Source organism: Phascolarctos cinereus, unplaced genomic scaffold (genome assembly GCF_003287225.1).
Source record: "Phascolarctos cinereus isolate Bilbo 61053 unplaced genomic scaffold, phaCin_HiC Scaffold_5;HRSCAF=322, whole genome shotgun sequence".
Lineage (NCBI taxonomy): Eukaryota > Metazoa > Chordata > Mammalia > Diprotodontia > Phascolarctidae > Phascolarctos > Phascolarctos cinereus.
In genome coordinates, this window is record NW_027555958.1 from 68,949,114 (window position 1) to 68,973,737 (window position 24,624).

The 24,624-nt window shown below is 39.4% G+C and overlaps 1 protein-coding gene across 9 annotated transcripts in view; it reads left to right on the forward strand.

The window, feature by feature from the left end:
* EXTL2 (exostosin like glycosyltransferase 2) overlaps nucleotides 1-22,789 on the forward strand; it is a 44,326-nt gene extending 21,537 nt beyond the window's left edge. For 6 of the 9 annotated variants that reach the window (XM_020999962.2, XM_020999989.2, XM_020999958.2 and 3 more), the window contains 3 exons: nucleotides 1,633-2,060; nucleotides 2,729-2,799; nucleotides 8,121-9,645. In XM_020999962.2, coding sequence (XP_020855621.1) covers nucleotides 1,633-2,060; nucleotides 2,729-2,799; nucleotides 8,121-8,612 — 991 coding nt within the window. In that variant the 3' untranslated portion in view covers nucleotides 8,613-9,645. Of the gene's footprint in view, nucleotides 1-1,632; nucleotides 2,061-2,728; nucleotides 2,800-8,120; nucleotides 9,646-22,702 lie in introns of those variants that run through there. The other 3 variants (XM_020999977.2, XM_020999983.2, XM_021000008.2) reach the window with 2 other exon arrangements.
* The last annotated feature ends 1,835 nt before the right edge of the window (nucleotides 22,790-24,624 follow it).

Here is a 24,624-nt window from a genome sequence, read left to right on the forward strand (position 1 = left end):
TTTTACATCCTCGCTTCATCCTTCTTTGCTAGCTTTGTTATATTCCCCTTCACATGGACATACATTGTAGATGGACAGTAAACTGGACCTATAAATAAAAAATAAATAAATAAATAAATAAACACATATACACACACACACACACACACACACACACATATAATTGAAGAGGAAAGACAGTAGGATGGATCACTTTTAGAAAATTATGTAATGCTTTCAACAATCAAGCAGCTCCATCATACAAAAACACAATTTTAACATCATTATTTTTGTATTGATGCTATTAGACTATGAATCATAGAGCATTACAAATTGCAGAGAATAAAAATTGCAAGTGATTCCAAAGAGCAGTGGAGAAAGACAGACAGAGAGAGAGAGATGGGCACAGTAGGGTATCATATTTCTACAGTGGCTTGAGCCCCAAAAGTTTGTTAAAGATGTCAAAGAGATGTGTGATTGGACAAGGGAAGTTTTCTTGGAAAAGGTGTATGATTGGAAAAAAGTTGGTAGATGAAAGGAGGAATACCAGATGGACAGCCCAAGTGTTGTAGCAGAATCTGTATAATATCTAAATACAAAGGAGAACAACTCTACCACATTGGATGGACCAGTTATGGAGGATCAATGGGAAGTTATGGATTAAAATCCAAAAGGATTAGAAGGCATTGTGATGATCTATACTATTGAACTGAGTACCTGTAGCTCTTCATTTGAAGTATTGGGATCGTGTCTGTCAAGTACAACCCAATGTACACTTTTCTAATTGTAAGTATTTTATTGCATTTGGTGTCAATTACACTTAAGATGGAGGAGTGACTGGATAATTCAACTTAAAAAATATTGACAAAGTGCCCACTATACAGCAAGGTCCTGTGCTGGGTCCCAGTAATATCAAGACAAAAATGAAATAGTGTTTGCCTTCAAGGAACTAAGATTCTAGGGGGTGGGGAAGATTCAACATGTACACAGAGAAGTCAATACAAAGTAATATAAGTAATGTCAAGAAGCTATGACAAAGATAATTACAAACACTGTGACCTTAATGAAATGCCAGTCTAGCACCATGGTATCAAATGGGATATGGATAGAATGGTTTTGATTTTAACAAAAATTTAGAGGAAATCATCATCTAGTAGGGAGTGAGCAGATAAAGGGACTTAAAAATAAAATGAGTTTAACTAAAATGAGGTGAACAGAATCCTCACTAGTAAATGAGATTGTATCACACATCCAAGCATGCTGAGAATTTTTAGCAACAAATTGAGGCAAACTAACAGCAGTGATAACAGCAAAATAATGTCTCATTTTTCCTTTCTACTGTGCCCAAGATCTTCTGCCTGCAATAAATTGGAAGTTTATCTTTCTTAGACTAATTCAATTCCAGCCCCAGTGAAGGGAAGAATTAATAAGTGCTTGGTGAGTTTGAGCTGAGCAAGCAACCAATGTGAATGCTTCAAGAAGAAAAAAAATCCAATCACTAACTTTTTCTGCAATTTCAAGGAGCTGTTTCTGTTTTTAGTTGGAATCATCTGAATAGACCTCACTCTTGGCTACAATAAATTAATTAATTAAATGAAATCTAGCAATTGCTAAGATGGATACCTTTCCTTTTCATTTCAATTTCCATTACAGGTGTTACCACATCTGCAAACTTCCTGGGAGGGTGATGGGAATCCGATTACTCCGGTTCTCTTCCGTCATCATCCTTGTGTTACTATTGGTGGCAGGTGCTTTGACTACCTTGCTTCCTAACATAAAAGATGATAAAATGCCCACTTCCCGCAGAGAAGCAAAACCCCAGAGCCAGTCGGCCCTGGATTCCTTTACTCTTGTCATGCAGACATACAACAGAACAGATCTGTTGCTGAGGCTGTTAAATCATTACCAGGCGGTGCCTCATCTACACAAAGTGATTGTCGTCTGGAACAACATTGGGGAGAAGGTGCCAGAGGACTTGTGGAATGCCCTTGGGCCTCATCCTGTCCCTGTGATTTTCAAAATACAAACTGTGAACAGAATGAGAAATAGACTCCAGACCTTCCCAGAACTGGAAACCAAAGGTAAGGAGCATCTGTATTCTCAGTGGGATCCAGGCTGCTAACAGAGCAAGCTTGGGTTTTCAGCCTTCTCACCTGTCTGAGGTGTCTTTAAGGGTGGTGAATTGACTCATCAGGGAGTGTTTTTGTAAAGAATAAGGACTCATTTCCCTGATGCCTTCAAAATTCAGGGTTAGGAAAAGAACCACATAATACTATCATAGAGACTGATATTATGGGGGAGGGATACAATTTATTCTATAAGTATATTATTACGTATCAACAAATACTTAAATCGTATTTTGCTCTGTTGATAACATTTTTTGCCACTACTGTCAATCTGGCCAGATAAACAAACTTTTTGTTTTAGAGACATTTTTGCAAGACAAAAGTTCTATTAAAATTATTTAAATTATTTGTCATTTCCTTAGCTTACTAAATGATCATTTTTGTTCTTGGGCCATTACAAAAATCAATCATAGCTCAATTAGCAACATTTTTCCCCTACGGGCAACTCTCCTGAGGAATATCGGTGCTTAATTGGGCCCTGCCACTATTGCCAATTTTTTCAGTTAGATGCTTGATATAGAGGAGAGCTTCATGAGTAAATTCTCTTGCCTTTTCCTTTTCCCTAATTTTTGAGGTTCATTTCCAATCTGTTGGATTCAAAGTTTCATGTCTTTTCTTTTCAGCTGTTTTAATGGTGGATGATGACATGCTAATTAGCGCTCATGACCTCGTTTTTGCATTCTCAGTTTGGCAGGTAATGTTGGTTCTTGCTTCATAAAGGTATCTTATAAAGTCTCATCTAATAAAAAGTAGACTATGGTTGTATTGCTCAAAGCATGGAAAAAGTTGTTTGATAAATAGAATCATTTGTCTGAAGTCAAATGAGATTGAACAGTAGTAGGATCAAACTGGATCTCAGACCTATTTTGATATGGAACGATATTATTGTGTGCTAAGGAGGAAGAGCTGAAAAATGCTTGAGAGGATTGTGAGGAAGTGGTAGAGTCTAGTGATTTGAAGTCATAGTATCGTAGATTTAAAGTCAGAAAACTCCTTCAAGGCCATCCAGCTCAAACCTCTCATTTTACAGGTGAGGACAATGATGTTCAGAGAGGATAAGTGACTTGGCTAAGGTCAAATAGGTAGAAAGAAGATTTGGACCCAAGTCTTCTGACCCCAAATCCAGCACTCTGGTTACATGCTGTAACTAGCTGCCTTCTGGGAATAGGGTTGGAAGGAAAGGAGAAGGAAAACAGGTGAATGGAGGGCAGTAAAAGCTACTTCCCCCCCCACCCCAGACTTTTTTCTTTCCCTTTAGCAAGAAGGAAAAATCAAAGACAGAAGGGGATTATTTTTTCTTTAATTTTTGACTTCTTTCACACTTGCTTTCCTCATATATAAAAAATAGTAATAATTGGATTGTCTCAATTGGTTAATCAATCAAAAAGGATTATTATCATGAGGAAACTATTTTGTAAACTTTTAAAATTTTATAGAAATAGAAATGATTTTACAAATCATTTCTCTGCTCTTCCTTTTTCTGTACATTTTGGGCAGATCCCATTGCAATAAACTCAGAGAGACTAGCCAGAGCTTTTAGCCATCATGGAATTTTGTTGTATCCCATGGAATTTTGTTGTTCATATACAGTGGTTTGGTAACAGTGCTGTTTGTTGTAATGAGATTTGAACTCTGTCATAAAGCAAAGAGAATCTGCTGGCATTAAACCAATCAGCCTACAACATTTTTAGCCCAATAAGTAAAACAAATTTATCAGACCAAGGGCCTACTCTTCCAGTAAGTTAGCTTCTTATTGAGGAGGAAGCAAAACTTATATTTATGAAGTGAGAGAATGAGACAGTATATTTAAGGGGTCAATAACCGCACCAACACACCTATTTATAGATGAGGAAATTAAGACCTACTATGTGCTGAGCAGCCAGATGGTACAATGGATAGAGCACTGGCTCTGAAGTTAGGAGGACCTGAATTCAAATCTGGTCTCAGATGCTTACTAGCTGTGTAATCCCGGACAAGTCACTTAACCCCAATTGCTTCCCCAACCCCACCCTCCCAAAAAAAGGTATGTTAGAGTTCAGGGAATAAAGGTTAGGGGATGTTTCTGTTTAAATCTGTGTCATCATACACACTATCAGGTATATAACATAGAATCAGAGCCAACTGGATGACACAGTGGATAAGCTCTGAGCCTGGAGTCTCAAAGACATTAGTTAAAATCTAATCTCAAACACTAGTTTGTTTACTTCCTTGCTGTCTACTGGTGACTGCTTGATGAGGGTAGATATTGGAGGACTGTGAAGAACTTTCCCTAGAGGTATTAGTTGTCACCACTGCCAGAGAGCTTAAGCTGAATTTCAACGGAGATCTCATAGAATCCCCTTTCCTAAGTGTGAACCCCAACAAAAATCTTTTGCTATATCTTTCACTTTTCTTTTTCCCTTTTGAACAAATATTAGTCAAATACTTACTGTGATGAAATCCTGCGAGAATAAGTGATATGGGCCCTGGCCCCATGCAGCTTCTGCACCAGGGAAGAAGGGATTGGCAAGTCTGCTGTGCACACCAGGCAATGTGGCTTAGTGGATAAATAGTATGCTAGACTTGAAATCAGGAAGACTTGCTTCAAGGCCCACTTGTAGTATTTATTTACCCTCTGTGTGACTCCAGGTCAGTCACCTAAGTTTCTGAACCTAATTTTACTCATGTATAAAATGGGCTAATCATAGATCCATAAGTACCTCCCTCACAAAGTTGCTATGACACTCAAATGAGATAATATTGCAAACTTGAAAGCATTATGTAGGTCTCAGCTGTTAATATGATAATTTTTATATTCCGTAATAGTGTCAGCTTCTTTTTTCTTAATTCCCAGTTATAACAGTTTGGATGGTGTGTGTGTGTATGTGTATACATACATACATACATGTGTATATATGTGTGCATGTAAATGTATACATTACACACATAAATATGTTATATAATAGGATGGTTGTCCTATAAAATCTCTCACTGAATATGCATTCACAATAGCTGACTTCTACTTAACTCTTTCTAGTATTCACACATTCATCTGAAATCAAAACTGACCCTGAACCCACAGCCCCTCAAGCAGCACAGGACTTTTAAACACTGGGATTCCTAATAAAGAAACATAACAGCTTTGACTGTAGTAAGTCTTCTCATTTTGCTGCTTAAGACATTTTCTGCTCATCAAATATTTATTCATGATAGGTGGCTGCAGTTCTCTGCAATGATCAGCATTTTTTCACAGCTTCAATTTTTACATCACATCTAATGAAAGGGGCCAGAGAAGGTCAGTCTAAAAGCTTCCCTCTGATCAACAGCTGGGTCTTGGTGCCACATCAGCAGTATTTCAGGGCTTGTTTTTACAAAGCACACAAAAGCAAAAGGTCCAAGAAGAGATTGCTGTTTGAAACAAAGGGCACCGTTCTGGTGAGCCCACAGCGCCAGAAAGCACGAGAGAGTACAAGCGCTGCAGTTCTCAATAGCATGCAGACTCGAAGGCATGTCAGGCAATCAAACAGTATCTTAATCTTTATTTATAAATTTACTGAGGCCAGGTTCTAGTTCATTGGTATAGGAATTTCAGATTGGCCCCAAATCCCCAGGAAAAAATGCTGCCATCCTTATCCTCCCCTTTCAACTTTTTTCTTTCCCTTTCCACTGGAATTGTAGAATCTAGTCTTTAGTGGATTGCTGTAGTCCTTGAACCCAGCATTTTTTTTTCTTTTCTGACCTTCATACAACCTCCTCTCTTCATTGCTTCACATTTTATTTTTATAGTAGTAAATAGATATATCACAGCAAGGTTTAAAAGTACTTTCCCATGACAAACCTATGAAATAGTGAATGCAATTATTGTTATCCCCCTTTTCCAAGTGAGAAAACTGAGGCTCAAGGAAGTTATGTGACTTACCCATAGTCTCTCAGTAAGTGTCATCATTAAGATTCTAATTCTAAGCTTCTCCTTGTGGCAAGTCCTGGAGTCTTTCCACTGTAACCACACGACTTCTTAATGTCAACTGTCATATTTTTCTTAGTGTTCTAGAATGCTTTACCAACCTCTCTACTTCCCCTAAAGGTTTTTATATTTCCCCACGTTCAAAAAAGAGAAGCACACGAACCAAGAGAAGTCCAAAAGGAAACATTTAAAGTCATTTCTTCCTTCTTTCCTTCATTCAGTAAACATTTAAGTGCCTGTTATGTGCCAGGCAGTGTGCTAAGCACTGGGGGTTCAAAAGGAGGCAAAAGACTGTCCTTGCAATCTAATGGGGGAGACAATGTGCAAAAAATATATACAAAGTAAGCTAATATACACGATAAACAGGAATTAAGAGAGGGAAAGCACTGAAATTAAGAGGGATTAGGAAAGGCTTCCTGTAAAAGTTAGGATTTTAGTTGGGCCTTAAAGGGATCTGGAATGGTCAGTAGTCAGAGAGGAGGGAAAGCACTCCAGGAATGGAGGACAGCCAGAGAAGATGCCCAGAGCCAAGAGATGAGTCTTCTTCATGGAGCAGCCAAGAGGTCAGTGTCACTGGATCAAACAGTATATGTAGGGGAGCAAGGTGTAAGAAGACTGGAATGGTAGAAAGGGGCTAGGTTATGAAGGGTTTCGAATGCCAAGCAGAACGTTTTTCATTCAGTCCTGGAGACAATAGGGAGCCACTAGAGTTTATTGAGAAGGGGGGTTGACATGATCAGACCTGAATTTTAGGAAAATCACTTTAGTGGCTGAAAGGAGGATGGATTGGAGTGGAGAGAGACTTGAGGCAGGCAGAGCCTTGCTATTGCAGTAGTCTAGGCTGTGGGAGATGAGAGGCTGCATTAGAGTGGTCTCAATGTCAGAGGAGAGAAGGAGGCATGTTCGAGAGATGTTGCGAAAGCGAAGTCAAGGCCTTGACCTTCACAACCTGGTTCTCATCTACATGTCCACCTCTTCTCTTCACATACATGGCACTCCCTTTCCTGTCTCCACCCCTTGCACTAGATGTCCCTCATGCCTGAAATACACTCCCTGCTCACCTCTTAGAATACCCGGTATCTTCAAGTCTCAGTTCAAATGCTGCCTTCTACATGAGGCCTTTGTTGACTATCCCCCACCCCAGTTGTTAGTGCCATACCCACAAAATAACCTTGTATGTATTTAGTGCCCATTTCATATAAACCTCTATACGTACAAGCATTACCTCTGATAGAATATAAACGCCCTGAGGGCAGGAATGATTTCATTTTTGTCTTTGTATCCCCCTGTGCCTAGCATGGTTTCTGGCACACAGCAGACCCTTAATAAATGCTTTTTGACTGATTGATTTCTAAAAGTCAAGAATATGGAGACCAAAACTGAGAGTTATAAAACCAGGCCAAATTTTGATAATTTTATATTTCTTTCTTATAATCTCAAAGCATTTTTGGTTTGTTTGTTTTGGCTGGGCAAAGGGATTAAGTGACTTGCCCAGGGTCACATAGATAGTAAAGTGTTCAGTGTCCAAGGTCACATTTGAACTCAGGTCCCCCTTACCTCCAGGGCCAGTGCTCTATGCACTGCGCCACCTAGCTGCCCCAATCTCAAAGCATTTTTAAAGTTACCTCATCAAGCTTCATCATTTCCTCCTACTATGTATTATATCTATCATATCCATCCATCAAATCCTAAGTGGATGTCAAGTGTCTATAGCCACATTTTATAGATACAGAGTCAGTTTCTTTTTTAGTAAACTCCCAGGGAATGTCTACAGTCTTGTGTTGAACCCGGATTTTGTGATATCACATGGATAATGCTTGCATTAAGTGGGCCATCTGCATCTTATACAAGAGATTTGTGTTGCAGTAGAATGTGACCTGCAGAGTGATCCTAGCAGGCAGAAATAAAGCTACTTGTGCAGAGTTAGACAGGAAGTGAGAATGAACAATGTCAGGAATAGAATAAAGGTGACGTGCCAGCTTAATTCCCTCTGGCAAATCACACTGACTTCAGTGTCTCTGTTCTGAATTGCTCCTGTGGTAACTGTGTTACTTTTCCCCTCCTCGTTGCAGCAATTTCCTGATCAGATTGTAGGATTTGTCCCTAGAAAGCACGTCCCCACTGCTTCAGGTATTTATAGTTATGGTGGGTTTGAGCTGCAAATACCAGGATTTGGAAATGGGGACCAGTATTCCATGGTACTGATTGGAGCATCATTCTTCAACCGCAAATACCTCGAGCAGTTCCAGAAACAACCAGCGACTGTCCACGCTCTAATAGATGAGACCCAAAACTGTGATGACATCGCCATGAATTTTATGGTCGCCAAGCACATCGGGAAGACTTCAGGGGTGTTTGTCAAGCCTGTGGAAATGGGCAATTTAGAAAAAGAGACCAGCAGTGGTTATTCCGGAATGTGGCACCGAGCAGATCACTTCCTGCAAAGGTCTTATTGTATAAATAAGCTTGTGAAGATCTATGACAGCATGCCCTTAAAATATTCCAACATTATGATTTCCCAGTTTGGTTTTCCATACTATGCCAACCACAAAAGTAAAATGTAAAATAAGTGAATAAATAATAATCCTCGAACTGCTTGGGTATTTGGGTAGCTTCTCAGTGTTAAGTTTTTATAGCAACATTATAGACTGTTACCCCCTCTGAAGTCCAAGGTGGTCACTACTCGGGTATGGGATGTGTAGTGCCACTAGGTTGGGAAATCCTTCCCTGCTTCAGAAATAGAGATGTTGCTGGTGTTGTTGCCAGAGTAGGCCTCTTGTTAAGGGATTTTTATCCAGGTGCATAACTTCCTTGGTTTGTGACATAACTGTTTACATTTTGAGACTGTTTTCCTTCTTTTCTGACTCCTGGCATTTGCCTTAAGGACTATAAGCAAGCTGTCTCCAGTGTCTGAAAACCACAAGACATTCCTCTCAGCTTTCTCATTTAAGGCTGCTTGCCTTCATCTCAAGCCTCAGATGCCAGTCGGGCTTATGAAAAAGGAGAAGTCCTGTATTGTGGCTGGGAAGGCCACGGAGGAAAGCATAATATTAACTGCACATTTCGTACGAGGAGAAAATCTAAAGGCAGCTGTTGAGTCCTCTGCTGGCCAACCCAACCTCTCTTGTCTAGACTGATTCTGCAGACGAGGATGTGGCTGCCGTCACCCCTGCTTTCATTTTCACTGCTGGGTCCCTCATGACTTGGTGGTTGTCTTGTAGCTAAAGAATGTCTGGTTGCTAACTTCATTTTTTCCAAACATCTACTGCATGGATCACAGAAAGTGCAGCCCATGTTAACTTATATGCAGCTGAAAGTCTCAAGGCATATCAAGATTCAGGTCTTGCATTTTGTCGCTAAATCTGACCTCAAGAATGTACACTCATTCACTTGTATACTTCGCATCAGGTTTGCATTGTCATTAAAGAAATGCATACAAACCAGTTCTGTTTTAGAAGAATGTTAAGACAGGGATTTAATGAGATAATATATATAAAGCGCTTCGTCAACTTTAAAGTGCTCTGTAAGTGTGAGTTATGATTATTAGGGCCTGAGAAAGGTGCCCTGGTAGAATTCTAATAAACAAGTTCAACCAGACCATATCTCATTGCACATCACTTATCTCACAGGTTCTCCCTTTATTGCGTCTATTGCACAGAGTCCACTGGACTTGAATTCTGAGTCTGTTTAGTGTATCCTTAGTCTGTCGCCTTCTCTCCATAGGGCAACAAAGCAGTTTTCATTCCAAAGAAAACTCCAATTGACATAGTCACAGAAGAATTAGAAGTGAATCCTAAATTCAGAGTTTATGTATACAGCGAGTCTGCAGCAACTCACTTTTGTGTTGGCAGTATTGTTCCCTTTTGGTTCATTCTCTGTATTATAATATTTGTCTTCCACACAGATGTCTCATGGTTGGTTATCCATGGCAAAGCATATGTCAGTGTGAAGCTGAGCTTCTGAGACCTTTTTGTTTTGGCTTTGTTTTGCTGGAGTGACATAAATGGATTTTTCTGATTGCTTCACTATGATAAATAATATTAAAATACTGATGGCTCATGGCCCAGCCACACTGATCTCTGCAGCCAAGTGTGTGCTCCATTTTCTTTTTATTGTTGCTCATTTGTGATTTCCAAAAGGGTTCTGAACCTTGTTTTTAAAATGTGAAATTGATTATTTAGTTTGCCAAAACAAGGTGTGATTTAGCTTCTTTTTTTTTTATAATATTTTTTGGCAGGAGGTGGGAAGGATGGAGTTCTGTTGGTAGATAAATAAATAAAGCTTTTACCATCCCTGTGCAGTATGCTGAAATCATGATTTTTAAAATGATGCTTTAACACACTAAGCAAACCCTGAAAACTCAAAAAAGGCATCTATACCTTTTCCCTGTAGATCACCCAATTTATGCCTCAGGATATGAGATGCATAATTCTTGGCACTCTGAGTACAATCACCTTTCCTTAAACCTAGGTGCTAGTAGAATATCTCTCCCTGTCTCCTTCCTTCTTTCCTCCCTTCCTTCCTTTTTTTCTTTCTTTTTTTGAGGCTAGACCTCCACATTTTGCCCAGGCTTGTAGTACCAGGGCTGCTCACAGGCCTGCTATCATTGTGATTAACAGAGTAGCCTTGACCTGCCCTATTTTCTGACTTGGGCCAATTTGCCCTTCCTTAGGCAGCCTGGTGGTCCCCCATTCCTGAGGGCTCACCATATCGATGTTAGACTTAGTTCGGACACTTAATCAGCTTAAGCCTTATTGAGGCCTTAGCCTCCCCAGAAGCAGGTGGTGTGTGCTGCCCCACCCAGCCTGCTGGAACATTTTCCAAAGACTGTATTTTATTTCCTACTTTACTGAAAGTACTTTCAAACACTGTCCTTACTTCAAATAAGCAGTGGTTTCATATGGTTCTTAAAGTATTAAAATACAAAATGTGTTTATAAGTTAATAAGTTTAGCCCAACTTATGTAATTGGGCTAAAATCTCAGTGAAAGTAGTTTTCCTGGGCTCTTGCCATCTCCTTTACAAACAGCAACAATGAAGAAGGTAGACTGGCTTCAGACTTTATAATGGGTCCCAGTGTCTGATGGCAAAGCAACATCCTTTGCCAAAACTTATCTCCCACCTATATAACCAGTACGTGGCATGCCAGATATGAACCTCCCCACAGTGTAATCCTTCACGTGGGACATATCTGCACACTCTCTGTAGGCTAGCTCACTTGAACCTGCCCTCACATTGACAGGTCAGTATTCCCAAGAAGGAATCACCACTATGCAGTTACAACTCAGATTCTCTCAGGGTGTTGGGGTTAAGCCTGTTTTGATAGGAATATATTCTCCCTACTTACTACGATAAGCTCCTGAGTCTGCACTGCTGTGATTTCTAACTATAGAGAATCAGTCAGTAATAATAATGATGTCATTAAGTCTTAAACATAAAACATTTACTTAGTGATAAGGAAAAAATAATCAAAATATCAATTAACCCATGAACCTAGGTCAACCTCTCCCACCAATGCCCATAATATCTGTGAGGAGAGAGTAGGCACAGACTTACAGAAACTATCATCGAGGCATGTGAGAAAGAACTACATGTGATCTCATCCTCATTCTTGTGCTGAGAACACATTACCCTCTTCTCTCAAATGGACAAAGCAGTGACAAGCTCTTTTTAACTCCCAATCACCCCTAAAAATGTGCTTAGAAAGTGTTAGGTTGTAGTCATGCTAAACAGTTCTCTTATATCAGAGGCCTTCTGCTTGTTTCTTTGGCCAATGTGCACAAGCTCGGGGAGGTCTTTATTCAACTGGATCCTGGTTTGTCCAACCCATTTCTGCCAGCAAAGCAGATGTAAATCTTTTCTTCTGCCTTCTGTTTCCTCTAACAAACAGAAGATGGCAGTGGAGAGCAACCAGCGCTTCTGATGGTTTCACCTATTTCAAGCTATTGTTTTTTCTTTCTCAAAGAGGGCCATGACATCTGGAAGGTGATGCCATGACTTGCAAATGAATTGGATTTAAGTGAGGGAGGGCTGTGCAAAATAGAATGTACTGGAGGGCTAGAAGCAGAATTCAATTCTCTCCCTATGGACTTCAGCCTTTCTTCTGCCAGATATCGCCTCCTAATGGGACAGCCGAAGCTGTTCTGTCAGTTGACTGTCCTGCTATATTCCTAACTAGCTCTTGCTGTCTTCTTGACTCAGTTCCCTCTAGCTGGTTCTTCCACTCTTCTCCCGCCGGCTTCTTCAACACTCTCAGTGACTCAGATCAAAGCTTGCTGGGGCCCAGTGACTTATCTTTCCCTTTTGAGGTAAAACTCAAAAAATATACCTTCTTCTTAATGAAATCAAGAGTCCTTATTTAGGCAAGTAGGTGATGTACACGGATAGAGTGCTGGATTTTGAGTCAGGAAAAACAGTTCAAATCCTGCCTCTGACAGTCACTGTGTGACCCTGGGCAAGTCTCTTAACTTCTTAGTCTTGGTTTCATCTGTCAAAATACTGTAAAATAAGGGCAGCTAGGTGACACAGTGGATAGAGCACTGGCCCTAGAGTCAGGAGGACCTGAGTTCAAATCCAGCCTCAGACAGTTGACACTTACTAATTGTGTGACCCTGGGCAAGTCACTTAACCCCATTGCCTAACCCTAAAAAATACTGTAAAATAACTTAAGAAGTTATTGTGAGGAATAAATGAAATGTCATGTAAAGTACTTCACAAATTTTAAAATGCATTTATATATCACTTGCTTTAAGGTTTTCAAAGCACTTTACAAATATCTCATGTTATCCTCACAATAACCCTGAGAGATAGGTGCTATTATTAATCATCCCATTGTCTCCAAACAGTAATTTGATTTACCACAATGTGAGTTTTAAATTCTCAGCCTCTAAAAATAATTAAGAGGTAACTGAGCTGAGGGACCACGGTACTCCGCAGCCTCAGTCATATTTTTACCCTTATACAGGTCCTGTTCGTTCTCTGGGCATTTATTCTAACTGTCTGCATCTCCTGCTGCCTGTGTTCCCAGAGGGGAGATGGCACAGGGCCAGATGCAATGCAACCTCCTTCTCCCCCTGAGCAGGAGCCCACCTGATCACTAGCCTCAGCTTGAGATGAGAAGAGGAGTGACTTTCCATCTGATCTCTAGCCTTCTGTCTTCCTCTTTGCCTGCCCCCTAAGGGAGGAGGAAAAGATGGGGAGTGGATTTGCATTTCCTACTGCCTGTCTCCTGCCTAATCTATGGCCTTTGGTAGAAAGAGGAGAAATGAAACAGGGCCTCCTATCTGACCACATGCCTTCTATCTTGTGCTGTGTATGTCTCCTACCTGATCTTCAGCCTTCTCTGGGAAAAGGAGTAGTTCCTTCTACTCACTGATTAACATACTCAGACCTGTTCATAACCTAAATATCCCAGTGATTCTGAACTCCTCTATGTCATAATCCAAAACCCATTCCTCATCCCTCAACACCCATTTCCTTATTCCCAAACCCCTCATCCCTCCCACTCCAAAGTCACAATTAATCACTATCTACCCCTTCCACAGTGCCCTCTGGAATGCCTGCTCCACAGAAAACAAATTTGCCTTCATGTGAAATTTTTTCCTCTCTCACTCCTTCCATCTTCTAAAGATCTGTATTCCCCTGATGACACAGCTTGCCTGTCCACCCTTTCCAATACTGGCTGCACTTTCGTTCATTCCCCTCAACTCACTGGTTGAGGGGGGAAAGTTAGAAAACTCCTTGATTTCCATTGCCCCTTCCAGGTTCTCCCCCTATGTCCATGACACAGTAAACTCTTCTTTAAAGTCCATACAATCCCGATCTTCCAATTAAATATTTGGTAGCCGTTGTCTACAGACCTCCAGATCACTCCCCTTCCTTCCTTAATAAGTCTGGTACCTGGTTCAAGGTTTTTTTCTTCTCCCCTACTATTTTTTGGGGGGACTAATTTTTTTTAAATTTTATACTTAATTACAAGATGAGAAAAGAAAAAAAAACATTGCCAGGTACACAGCAGACCATAAGAGAGGATGCAATATAAAACAATGTTTCCACTTCAAGAAAATCTATATAATAAGTACTACAGATTATTTTCAAAGCTGCCCAGCTTTTCTTTGCTTCCTTTTTGGTTTTCTTATGTTCTCTGCTGTGCACTTTTGTTTTGTTTTTAGGCTATTGGGGTTAAGTGACTTGCCCAGGGTCACACAGCTAGTGTCAAGTGTTTGGTGTGAGGCCGGATTTGAACTCAGGTCCTCCTGACTTCAGGGCCGTGCTGTGTCCTTTTTGCTTTATTTTCCCCCTCTACCCACTCTAAAGAAGGCTATAATTAAGCATGGAGACACACACATATACATAGGTGTCTATAAACATATATATGTAGGACAGTACTATGCTTATTTCATCCTATCATCTGTTTCTCTGAAAGTGGGTAGCATCTTTCTTTATAAGTCCAAGTCTTTCCATGTTTCTCCTCAATCAAGCAGTTCATTTCCTACACCCCAGCAATATTCCTTTCTGAATTCAAACAGCATCTTCCTTCATAGGATCTTTGAGATTAATTTGGGTGTTTATAATAGTCACAATGACTTGGTTGCTCAAAGTTGTTCTTTCTTTCCTTTTTTTTTTTTTTGGTGAGGCAATTGGGGTTAAGTGACTTGCCCAGGGTCACATAGTAAGTGTCAAGTGTCTAGTCTGAGACCAGATTTGAACTGAGGTCCTCCTAACTCCAGGCCTGGTGCTCTATCCTCTGTGTCACCTAGCTGCCCCTTCAAAATTGTTCTTAAAACAATACTTCTGTTACTGTATACAATATTCTCTTGGTTTGCTCATTTTGCTCTTCATTATTATGTACATTTTCATATTTTCTACTCCCCAACTCTTGCTTTCATACTAGGGGACTTCAACATACATATTGACACAACTTCAACTGGGTCCTCACTGCTGCTAGGCAGTCCTATACATCTGTTATCAACTCACTCTCAAATTCTCTACAGTGACTTTCCAAACCTTTTCATCCTTCCTTAATCTTCCATAACTTCTCTTCCCCGCCATCTCAGCTGAGAACTTTGCATCAAATTTCCACTATCCTTAATGAAATAAACATGTAGCATACATTTCATTAAAATTAAAGCTCTACTTCTAAAGTCACATCTTTAGAAATAAAAAAGTAAATTTGTATCTTTAGTACGTACCAAGTTTTCTTCCAATACATCTCCTCTTTCCCTTCCCCTCCCAGAGAGCCATTCCATGTAACAAAAAGTATTTATGAAAATTAAAACAGTAAAAAAGAAGAGGAAAAGAAAAAATCAGCAAAACTAATCAATATATCGAAAAATTCTTTGTTAAAATTTAGCTTCCTCTTCTTCTAAATACAGAACTTTGGCACCTCAGTTGTGTGGCTTTTTTGTTTTTTTGTTTCTGTTTTTTGTGAATCTACTTTAAGACAACCCCATTGTCACAGGCTTTCTTCTCCTTACACTAAATCCTCCCTCTCTCCAACCTCTTCCATTGGTCACCCTTTCCTCTGGTTTTGGAGTTTTACTTAACTCCTTTTTTCTTTTATTTGTTATTGTTACTGTTCAGTCATTCAGTCTTGTCCAACTCTTCATGATTCCATGGAGCATACTGTCCATGGGATTTTCTTGGCAAAGATACTGGAGTGGTTTGCCATGTCCTCCTCCAGTGGATTAAGGCAAACAGAGGTTAAGTGACTTGCCCAGAATAACAGAGCTAGTAAGTGTCTGAGGCTGGATTTGAACTCAGGTTCTCCTGACTCCAGGCCCAGTATTCTATTCACTAAACCATCCAGCTGCCCATTTCTTTCGTAGAAACCTTTTATTAGCAGAATTGCATCTTTTGAAAACAATTTAATAAGCCATACACCTTAACCTTTGATCCAGCAATACCACTACTAGATTCGTATCCCAAGGAGATATTTTAAAAGGAGGAAAGGAAGAGGAGAAGGACCTATTTGTCAAAAATATTTATAGCAACTTTTTTTGTGGTGGCTAAGACTTGGAAATTGAAGGGATGCCTATCAAATGGAGAATGGCTGAACAAGTTGTGGTATATGTTTGTAATGGATTATTATTGCGCTATAAGAAATGATGAGCAGGATGATTTCAGGAAGAACCTGGAAGGACTTACAAGAACTAATGCAGAGTGAAGTGAGTAGAACCAGGAGAACATTGTACACAGGAACAGCAATATTGTGTAATGAAAAACTATGAATAACTTAGCTATTGTCAGCAATACAATGATCCAAGATAATCCCAAAGGACTCATGATGAAAAATGCTGTCATCAGAGAAAGAACTGATGGCATCTGAATACAGATTGAAGCATACAATTTTCTCTTTCTTTCTTTCTTTCTCTTTCTTTTTCCTTCTTTCTTTCCTTCCTTCCTTCCTTCCTTCCTTTTCTTTGCCTTTGATTAGAATGGAGCCAGCCACATGTGATCTGGCTGAGACAGCTCCCATTTATGTAGCACTAAAGGCTCAAAAATTGCCTTGTACATTATTTCATTTCATCTGCACAACAACCCTGTAAGGTAGAGGCTATCTCTGTTTTATGATAATAACTGTAATTGTTGTTCGGTCGTTTTTCAGTCATGTCCAGCTCTTTGTAACCCCATTTGGGTCTTTCTTGCCAAAGACACTGGAGTGGTTTGCCATTTCCTTCTCTAGTTCATTTTACAAATAAGGACCTGAGGCAAACAAGGTGAAGTGACATCTAGTAAGTGTCTGAGGCTGGATTTGAACTCAGGAAGGCCCAGTGCGCTATCCACTGTGCTACCAACTGCTATAGCTATAATAGGTAACATTTATATACTGCTGTAAGCTGTGTAAAACGCCCTACAAATATTAACTCATTTTAGCTTCTCAGCAACTCCAAGAGTTAGGGGAAGGAAGGGGTAGGAATAAACATTTATATAGTGCCAGGTACTGTGCTGAGTGATTTTTTATAAATATTATCTCATGTGATTCTCACAACAACTCTGTGAGGTACGTACTATTATTGTCCCCATTTTACAGTTGAGGAAAATGAGGCAAACATAGTTTAAGGGACTTGTCCAGGGTTATACAGTTATTAAGTGTTTGAGGCTGGATGTGAACTCAAGTCTTCCTGACTCCAGATCTAGCAATCTATCTGGTGTGCCATCCATCTAAGAGGAAATAGTTTCAGAGAATTTATTTGACTTGTTCAGGGTCGCACAGCTTAATGTCAAAAATAGCATTTTAACTCAGGTGTTCTTGACTCTAAGTCCAGCAGCTTGGTTCATTATGGACCCTACCTCTTAAAATGTAACTGCAAGTATACAATTACTACATAAAAAGGGATGCAGAGACCAATAATTTAAAATATCACATACATATTCAACCCTATGAAAACCAAAGGGCAGGAGCAATTCTTCGACTATCTATACACACACATATATGTATAAATGTATATATGGATGTAAATATACATCTTTGGCTTCTTTACAAGAAACTTCTTGGTCCAAAAGTCTTGTGGGAGGACATGATGAGGAAGTGACTGCTAAGCTTCTACATCAATGCAAGGAGTAAAGAAAAGGGGAGCAGTACTGTCAGAAGTCTAATTCTTTTTAATTTCTTCCTTTATCTAGTTATCTAATTCTTCCCTTCTTTTCTCTCAGTTAAATAGTTAAGTCAAATATTCCTTCTTCTCCCCCATCAATTTTATTAGTTTAAAATATTTTTATGTGCCTTTTACTAAAAAAGATTCCTTTATCTTGTTCTTTTCCCTTTCTGTCTGTTGTAAACCTCTATTTATTGATTCAAGGACTGTATACTTATTTATTCCTCTTTAGTCCTTGTGATTCTCATGAAAGTAAAGTTTCTAAGGTAAAAATTTTAAGTTCCCTCTTCTAAATAATTTCTGTTATTGCCTTGTCCATCTTGTTCCCTCTTCCCCTTTTTTCTATTGTGCCTCACTCTTCGAAGTATCAGTTTCTGCAGTAGATAAGATTGAAGTATTGCCCCATGATAAAAACTTTCCTATATCCCTGATTGTGTGCTTCATTTTTACGCCCTGCCCTCCCTATAATCTCCTCTCTGGTTCCGTGTCCAACTCTGAGAGATACCAGTTTCCCCCAGGAGCTTTGATTCTCTGCGCTTGTCCACGAAGTCACAACACTCTCGCAGAGGTAGTGGTCTCTATAAGTAGCAAATCTCTGTAGATTATACTCATTGTAAGATTCCTATCTCCCATTACAGAATATATCACACATTCTTCTCTATCTTTTTCTTCCTCTCTCCTTTCTCATAGGACCTCTCATTCCGAAGTTTAGTCCCACAAAAAACATTGATTCACCTGGAGGAAGGGTGTTATGAGGTTTAAGCTCATGGTATTTCAGACCTGTTCCTCTATCACTTCTATTTAAATCCTGTTTTCACCCTTATCCCCTTGTGTATTTTTGGAAAGAAATATTTTAATGTTCTCTCTGTTATTACTTTGTTTTTGTTATTGTTGCGGGGGGAGGGTTTAACCCCATAGGTGTCTTTCTCTTTGTAGCTTTTCTCCCTTTTTTTCTGGGGTAATTTGTTTAATTACTTGTATTTTACTTGGTAATTGTATTTATTTACCTTTCTGTTTGTAAAACAAATAATCTGCTCGCATCTTTTTTTTTCTTTTTGCAGGAAGTACTTCAGATGCCTTTATTTTAGTTAACATTCACCTTTTTTTCATTGATGATTAGGCTCAGGTTTATAGGGGACATCACCTTGAGTGGCATATTAAATAAGCTCCTTTGCTTTTTAGAAGATATTATTCCATTCTCTCCTGTGATTTCTGGTGGGTATGGAATAGCCCTGTGTTAATTCTAATTTCCTTTCCTTTATTCTTGAAGATCTTTATCCTGGTCACCTTCAGAATTTGTTGTCATTGGAACTGTTAAATTTAGCTACTATGCTACTTGTAGTTTGCAGCGTAGAGGTTTTTTTAAAATTTTTATTTCTTATTTTTTCAAGGCAACTTTGGATTCTTTCAGTTGACCCTTTGTTTTCTGTATTCAGAAACTATGGAAAGTTTTCTTGTATAATTTTTTGAATTATAGTGTTCATATTTTTTTTTTGACTTGTCGTGTTCTTCTGAGAAATCGACCCTTAAGTTGTCTATACATGTACTGTCTTCAAGGTCAACCTGTTTTGCCTTTGTAGAAATCATATGATCTTTTATTAGGTTTTGCTTCTTTTCCTTGAGATTGTCCTTCATTACTATATATTTGTATTCCCAATTAATTATTCTTTCTTTAACTTCTTTGGAGAAGTTAAAGCCACCATGGATTCACATTTTTCTATTCTGCTAATTATTTCTGTTGTGTAAGGCATAAATTCTGCTTCTGTGATTCTTATTTTTCTCTTGAACCATTCAGAAACATTCTGCTGTGATTCCACACTCTCTTGGGAATCTACAAAGTCCTCTGATTCATCCAGTATTGATTTAACTTGGATTGATTTATATTTTTGATGGTCATCTTCCCTTCTATTTTAATGTTCTCTGTTGATTTATCTGCTTGTACTCAACATTTTTAACTTAGCTTTCTTCCTCCCAAGGTCTTTGGCAGTTTTAGTCTTTTCTCCTTATATTCCTCTATTTGTCTCTGATTCCTTCCTCTTTTATGATTGTTATTCCAAAAGTTGGACTTAATTGCTGTCTCAGCATCCTCCCACACTGGGGAATTCACTTTTCACTAGCCTCATTCCCTGCCCCAAATGACTTCTGGGAATAGATGGGGTGTCAGAACTAGATTCAGCTGGGTGCTAGTCCCCTTTCCTTCACCCATGATGCAGCTACACACACACACACACACACACACACACACACACACACACACACACACACACACTGACACTTTCTCCCAGTTCCTTCTGTTTTTCAGTTCTCTGGGTGAGTGGTGCTACAGCATTCCACTTACATCCCACACAGTGAAAGCTTTTACTTTCTTATGTCTCTGCCTCTACTACAGTGGGTCAAGTGTGTTTGTGTGTGTGTGTGTGTGTGTGTGTGTGTGTGTGTGTGTGTGTGTTTACAGAGCTGAAGTGTGCTGTTTGTTTTCAGCACAGTCAGAAAGGTGAGGTGAGGGTAAGGGCCAAGGTGAACTGTCAGAAATTGCAGCAACATCAAGGAAATTGCTGTCTGCATCACAGAGTGCAAGCCTATGGGTGTCGTTGCTGGATGAGTTAGAAATTAGCCTTTTTTGCTGTTAATTAATTTGGCTGACACCTCATTAGACTTGTTGATATCTTGCTCTGCGGAGATAGCTGCAAGTACTTCATCTTTTATGTAAAACTCCAATGGAGGTGGGGAGGAGTTTTGAGAATTTGAGAGGATCAAAGAAAAGTCCTCTATCTTGTTGGTCATGTGATTTGAAAGTCAAGGTATATCCTTTTTTAATACTGTAATATAATGGTGTTAAAACCCAAAAGAAAAGTATTTATATTACAGAAATGACATACTGGCCAACATGTAGTGGTCTAGATACTAATCAGGAAGGTAGAAATTCCTGGAGGAAACTTATTTCTGATGTAGGTAATTTCTATAACCCTGGGCAAATTACTTGAGCATCACTGTCATGGGGCTCATTGTTGTTCAGTCATTTCAGTCACATCCAACTCTTCATTGACCCCTTTTGGGGTTTTCCTGGCAGAGATCTTGGAACAGTTTTCCATTTCCTTCTCCAGCTCATTTCACAGATGAGGAAACTGAGGCAAATAGGGTAAAATGACTTGCCTAGGATCACATGCACACTGAGGCCATATATGAACTCAGGTCTTCCTGTCTCCAGGACTAGCACTCTATCTACTGGTCATCTTGTGGGGTTCACATGTACTTCAGTTTCTGATAAATTGATCTCCTGATTTAAGACTGAGGATTTAGCACTTGTACTTTAAACTTTATGCCTTTTAAAATAACCACGCTGAAAAGGCAAGAGAAGATGGGATAGTAGAAAGGGGCATGCAAACAGTAGTTTTCTTTGATGTATCAATAATGATTACATTAAATGAATTTTTAACTTGACACTGAGAATGTCAACACAGACATATTTCACTGTTTTGCTGGTTGTGGGTGGGCACTGTATGTGTTTATATGTGTAACACTGCTACCCTGGTCCCCACTACCTAAAGGCCACATATGTTACATGTTACCCCTAGTCCATAGTGCTTTGGTACCCTTAAAGGGGTTGAAGTGTCCAGGCTCTCTGCCAATGTTTCCCAGACCCATGATATTCCTTCAGTCATAGGGGATGGTCCTCTGCACTCCAGTTCCATTTAGCCACTAACATTGAATTGACTTTTACAAAGAAATATTTATTTCAAAAGGTATAATCACAAACATACAAACTTGCTTCCTAACATATGGGACATAATTTCTCCTCCAATACCAGCTCAGTCTCTGAGGAAAGAGAATTAGGTTCAGAAACAAATGGCTTGTTTCCTATGGAGCACAGAACTACTTCTAACTCCAAAACCCTCCTTAGGCTGAGTCCCAGGCACCCTAGTTTTCCAGGCTTCTCAACTGGGCCAATTGGACGCACCATTCCACTTGCAATACTGGCTCCAAGGTGGTCATGAGTTGGAACTTTGGTGGGATGCTGACACCTGAAACTGAAGACAAACGACAAAATAGAAACTGATACCCTACAGGCCCATTTCTCAGAGCCAAGGCACAAGAGAGGGAGAACAGAGGTAGGAAGTACTTTCCGTCTTACTAGTTCAGTTCATGGTCCCCAAGCTGTGAGTGAACACAGCAAGAAAGAACATTAGGAAGAAAGTGACCTTCTCAGCCTTACCAGTTTTAAAGATGTAGTCTATTCCAGCTAAGCAGCCAATCTAAGGAGGCTATACCCACCCAGTGACAAGGGACACAGGATGCTTTCATGTTAGAAGATATAGACATATCTGTACACATATGTAAGTGTATCTGTGTAGAGAAAATATCTATGTACTTGTCTTCTCTTTCTGTTAAAAGTTCTTCAGAATTTAAATTTAGTTGATTTCAGTGCAATTCTCTCTAGTAATGTATTTTGAAAAAATATTACATGATGCTATTACCTAGGGATTTGAAAATATATACATAAGCCCCTTCTTACCTGTCAGATATTTATATCACAGATTTAAATCTGGAAGGGACCCCAAAAGTATTCTAGTCCAGTAGTGTCCAATTCAAATAGAAATGAGAGCCACAGACCCATACATAAGGCTCACTCAGGGCCATATACTGACTTAGAAAACCACACATTAACATTAGCTATGTTCTATTGTATTTTTAATTTATTTTGTTGAATATTTTCCATTTACATATTATTCTAGTTCAGGCTGTACTTGGGAGTGTCATAAGCTTCTGTGTTTGACACCTCTGATCTAGTTTGATCCTCCCATTTTACAGCTGAAGAAGATGAGGTCCAGCTAAGTTGAGTGAGCTGCCCAAAGTCATGGAAGTAGCAAATAACAGAGCCGATACCAAACCCAAATCTTCTGATTCCAAACCCAGTATTCTTCCCATAGCACCATATTACTTCCCATTCCCAGTTCACTGATTGTGATTATGGATGGTAATCAGGATGTAATTAATAAAAAAAGTCTCCTGAAAGAGAATTATCATGTAAAAGCTTATTTTTGCTTGTTTTTATTTCAGGAAATTGCCAGCGTCCTCTGTGCTTTCCACTTGACATTTGCAAGAGCTAAAGAAAATATGGAACAATTCTGAATAAAGAATTAGAATTCAACTAAATTCAATAAACACTTATTAAGTGCATGCTATATATAAGGCACAATGGTAGGCACTGGGGATTCAAAGATAAAAACCAAACATTCCTGCACTTAACAAGCTAACATTCTAGTGACCAGATAGAATGTATACACAGATAAAGGAAAGTAGCACTAACTACGGGATTAGTAATGATAATAGCTAAAATTTGTATAGTGCTTTAAGATTTACAAAGTGCTTTACAAATATTTTCTCGTTTGATTCTTATAACAATCCTGAATGATAAGGGATATCATTATCTCCATTTTAACACATAGAGAAATGGAGGTGAGCAAAGGTTGTGACTTGTCTAGCAAATACTTGCAGCCGCATTCAAACTCAAGTCTTCCTGACTCCAAGTGTTCTACTCACTGCACAACCTAGCTGTCCTATGTTGAGGAAAGCCTCTCTGTAGGCAGGAGCACCTGAGTGGAGCCTTTAAGGGAGCCAGAAGTTTCCTGAGGTGTAAGTGAGGAGGAAAACATTCTAAGCAGTGGGGAGAGGAAGTACAGAGGCATGGGATAAAATGGCATTTACAGGGAAAACAAAGTCAAGTCAAGACAACAAGCATTTAAGTATTGTTTAGACTTTCCAGTGTGTGAGGAGGTAGGGACTGGATCTGTGATTTCATTAGTATAGAAGAGCTTCCTGTTGAGAAAAATCCCTCCCCCTTTGAAGTAAGCCTGGAAAAGCAGCCTGGAGTCTGATTGCAGAGAGCTTTAACTGTCAAACTGAGGAATTTGTGTTTTATATTAGAGGCAATGCAGCATCTAGAGCTGCTTTGGATGGCAACACAGACCTGTGCTTTTGACATATTAATTTGGCAGCTACGTGGAGGATAGATTGGAGAGAGGAAGGGACTGGAAACAGGGAGCCAGTTTAGGAGACTACTGTAATATGGTCCAGCTGAGGGGTGATTAGGGCCTGAAGTAGAGTGGTACCTGTGTGAGGGGATAGATGGATGGATGGATGGATGGATGGATGGATGGATGGATGGATGGATGGATGGATGGATGGGAGAGATGTTGTGGACTAGAGCTGGCCACTGACTGAGTTGAATTGAACTGAATAAAAAAAGATCAGATTGAACTGCCCTGATTTGTTGGTCCCAGATCCTCAAGATGATTCCAGCTTAATTTAATGAACTTCATTGTGACTAAGACAGTGTACAGAAGGTGTTTTTCAAGTGGTCAATTTCTTCATCTGTAAAATAGGGGGTAGACAATGGACTCCAAGGTTCCTTCCAGTTCTAAATCTATGATCCTATGCAAATTACAGCTCTTTTTTTTTTTCTTCCTCAGTCAGGCCTTAAACTGAGTCAAAAGGATGCTCTGCCTTACCACCAGATGTCAGTGCAACCTAAGAAACTGACAACTCCCCTTTCTCTGCGGCATCCTCCCCCCACCCAGGTTTGAGCCTGCCAATCAGCTGCAAAGAGGGAAAACAGTCTTAAAATAGCAAAGCTAAAAGCCTCCTGCCAATGTCTTTGATTAAGGATAGCTTCTTAAGTAGTGCTATAGAAAAATTAGCCATCCTTCAAAAGTTACCAAGTTAAAATGGGATTTCGCCTATGTAAATCACATTACATAAGTTATAATACGTTGTTATTATCATAATTTATATGACAATAACATCTGACAGTGACATAAAAAAGACATGGTTCTAATTAACTACTAACTTCTAGTGATGTGTTCCCACAGGAGTTTCACAGGGACAGGGTAGGAGCCACCAGCCCTCATTATAGCTCTTGGGGGATGTTCTTAATTGCTAATGACAATCTAAGACATCAGCAATATATATATATATATGTG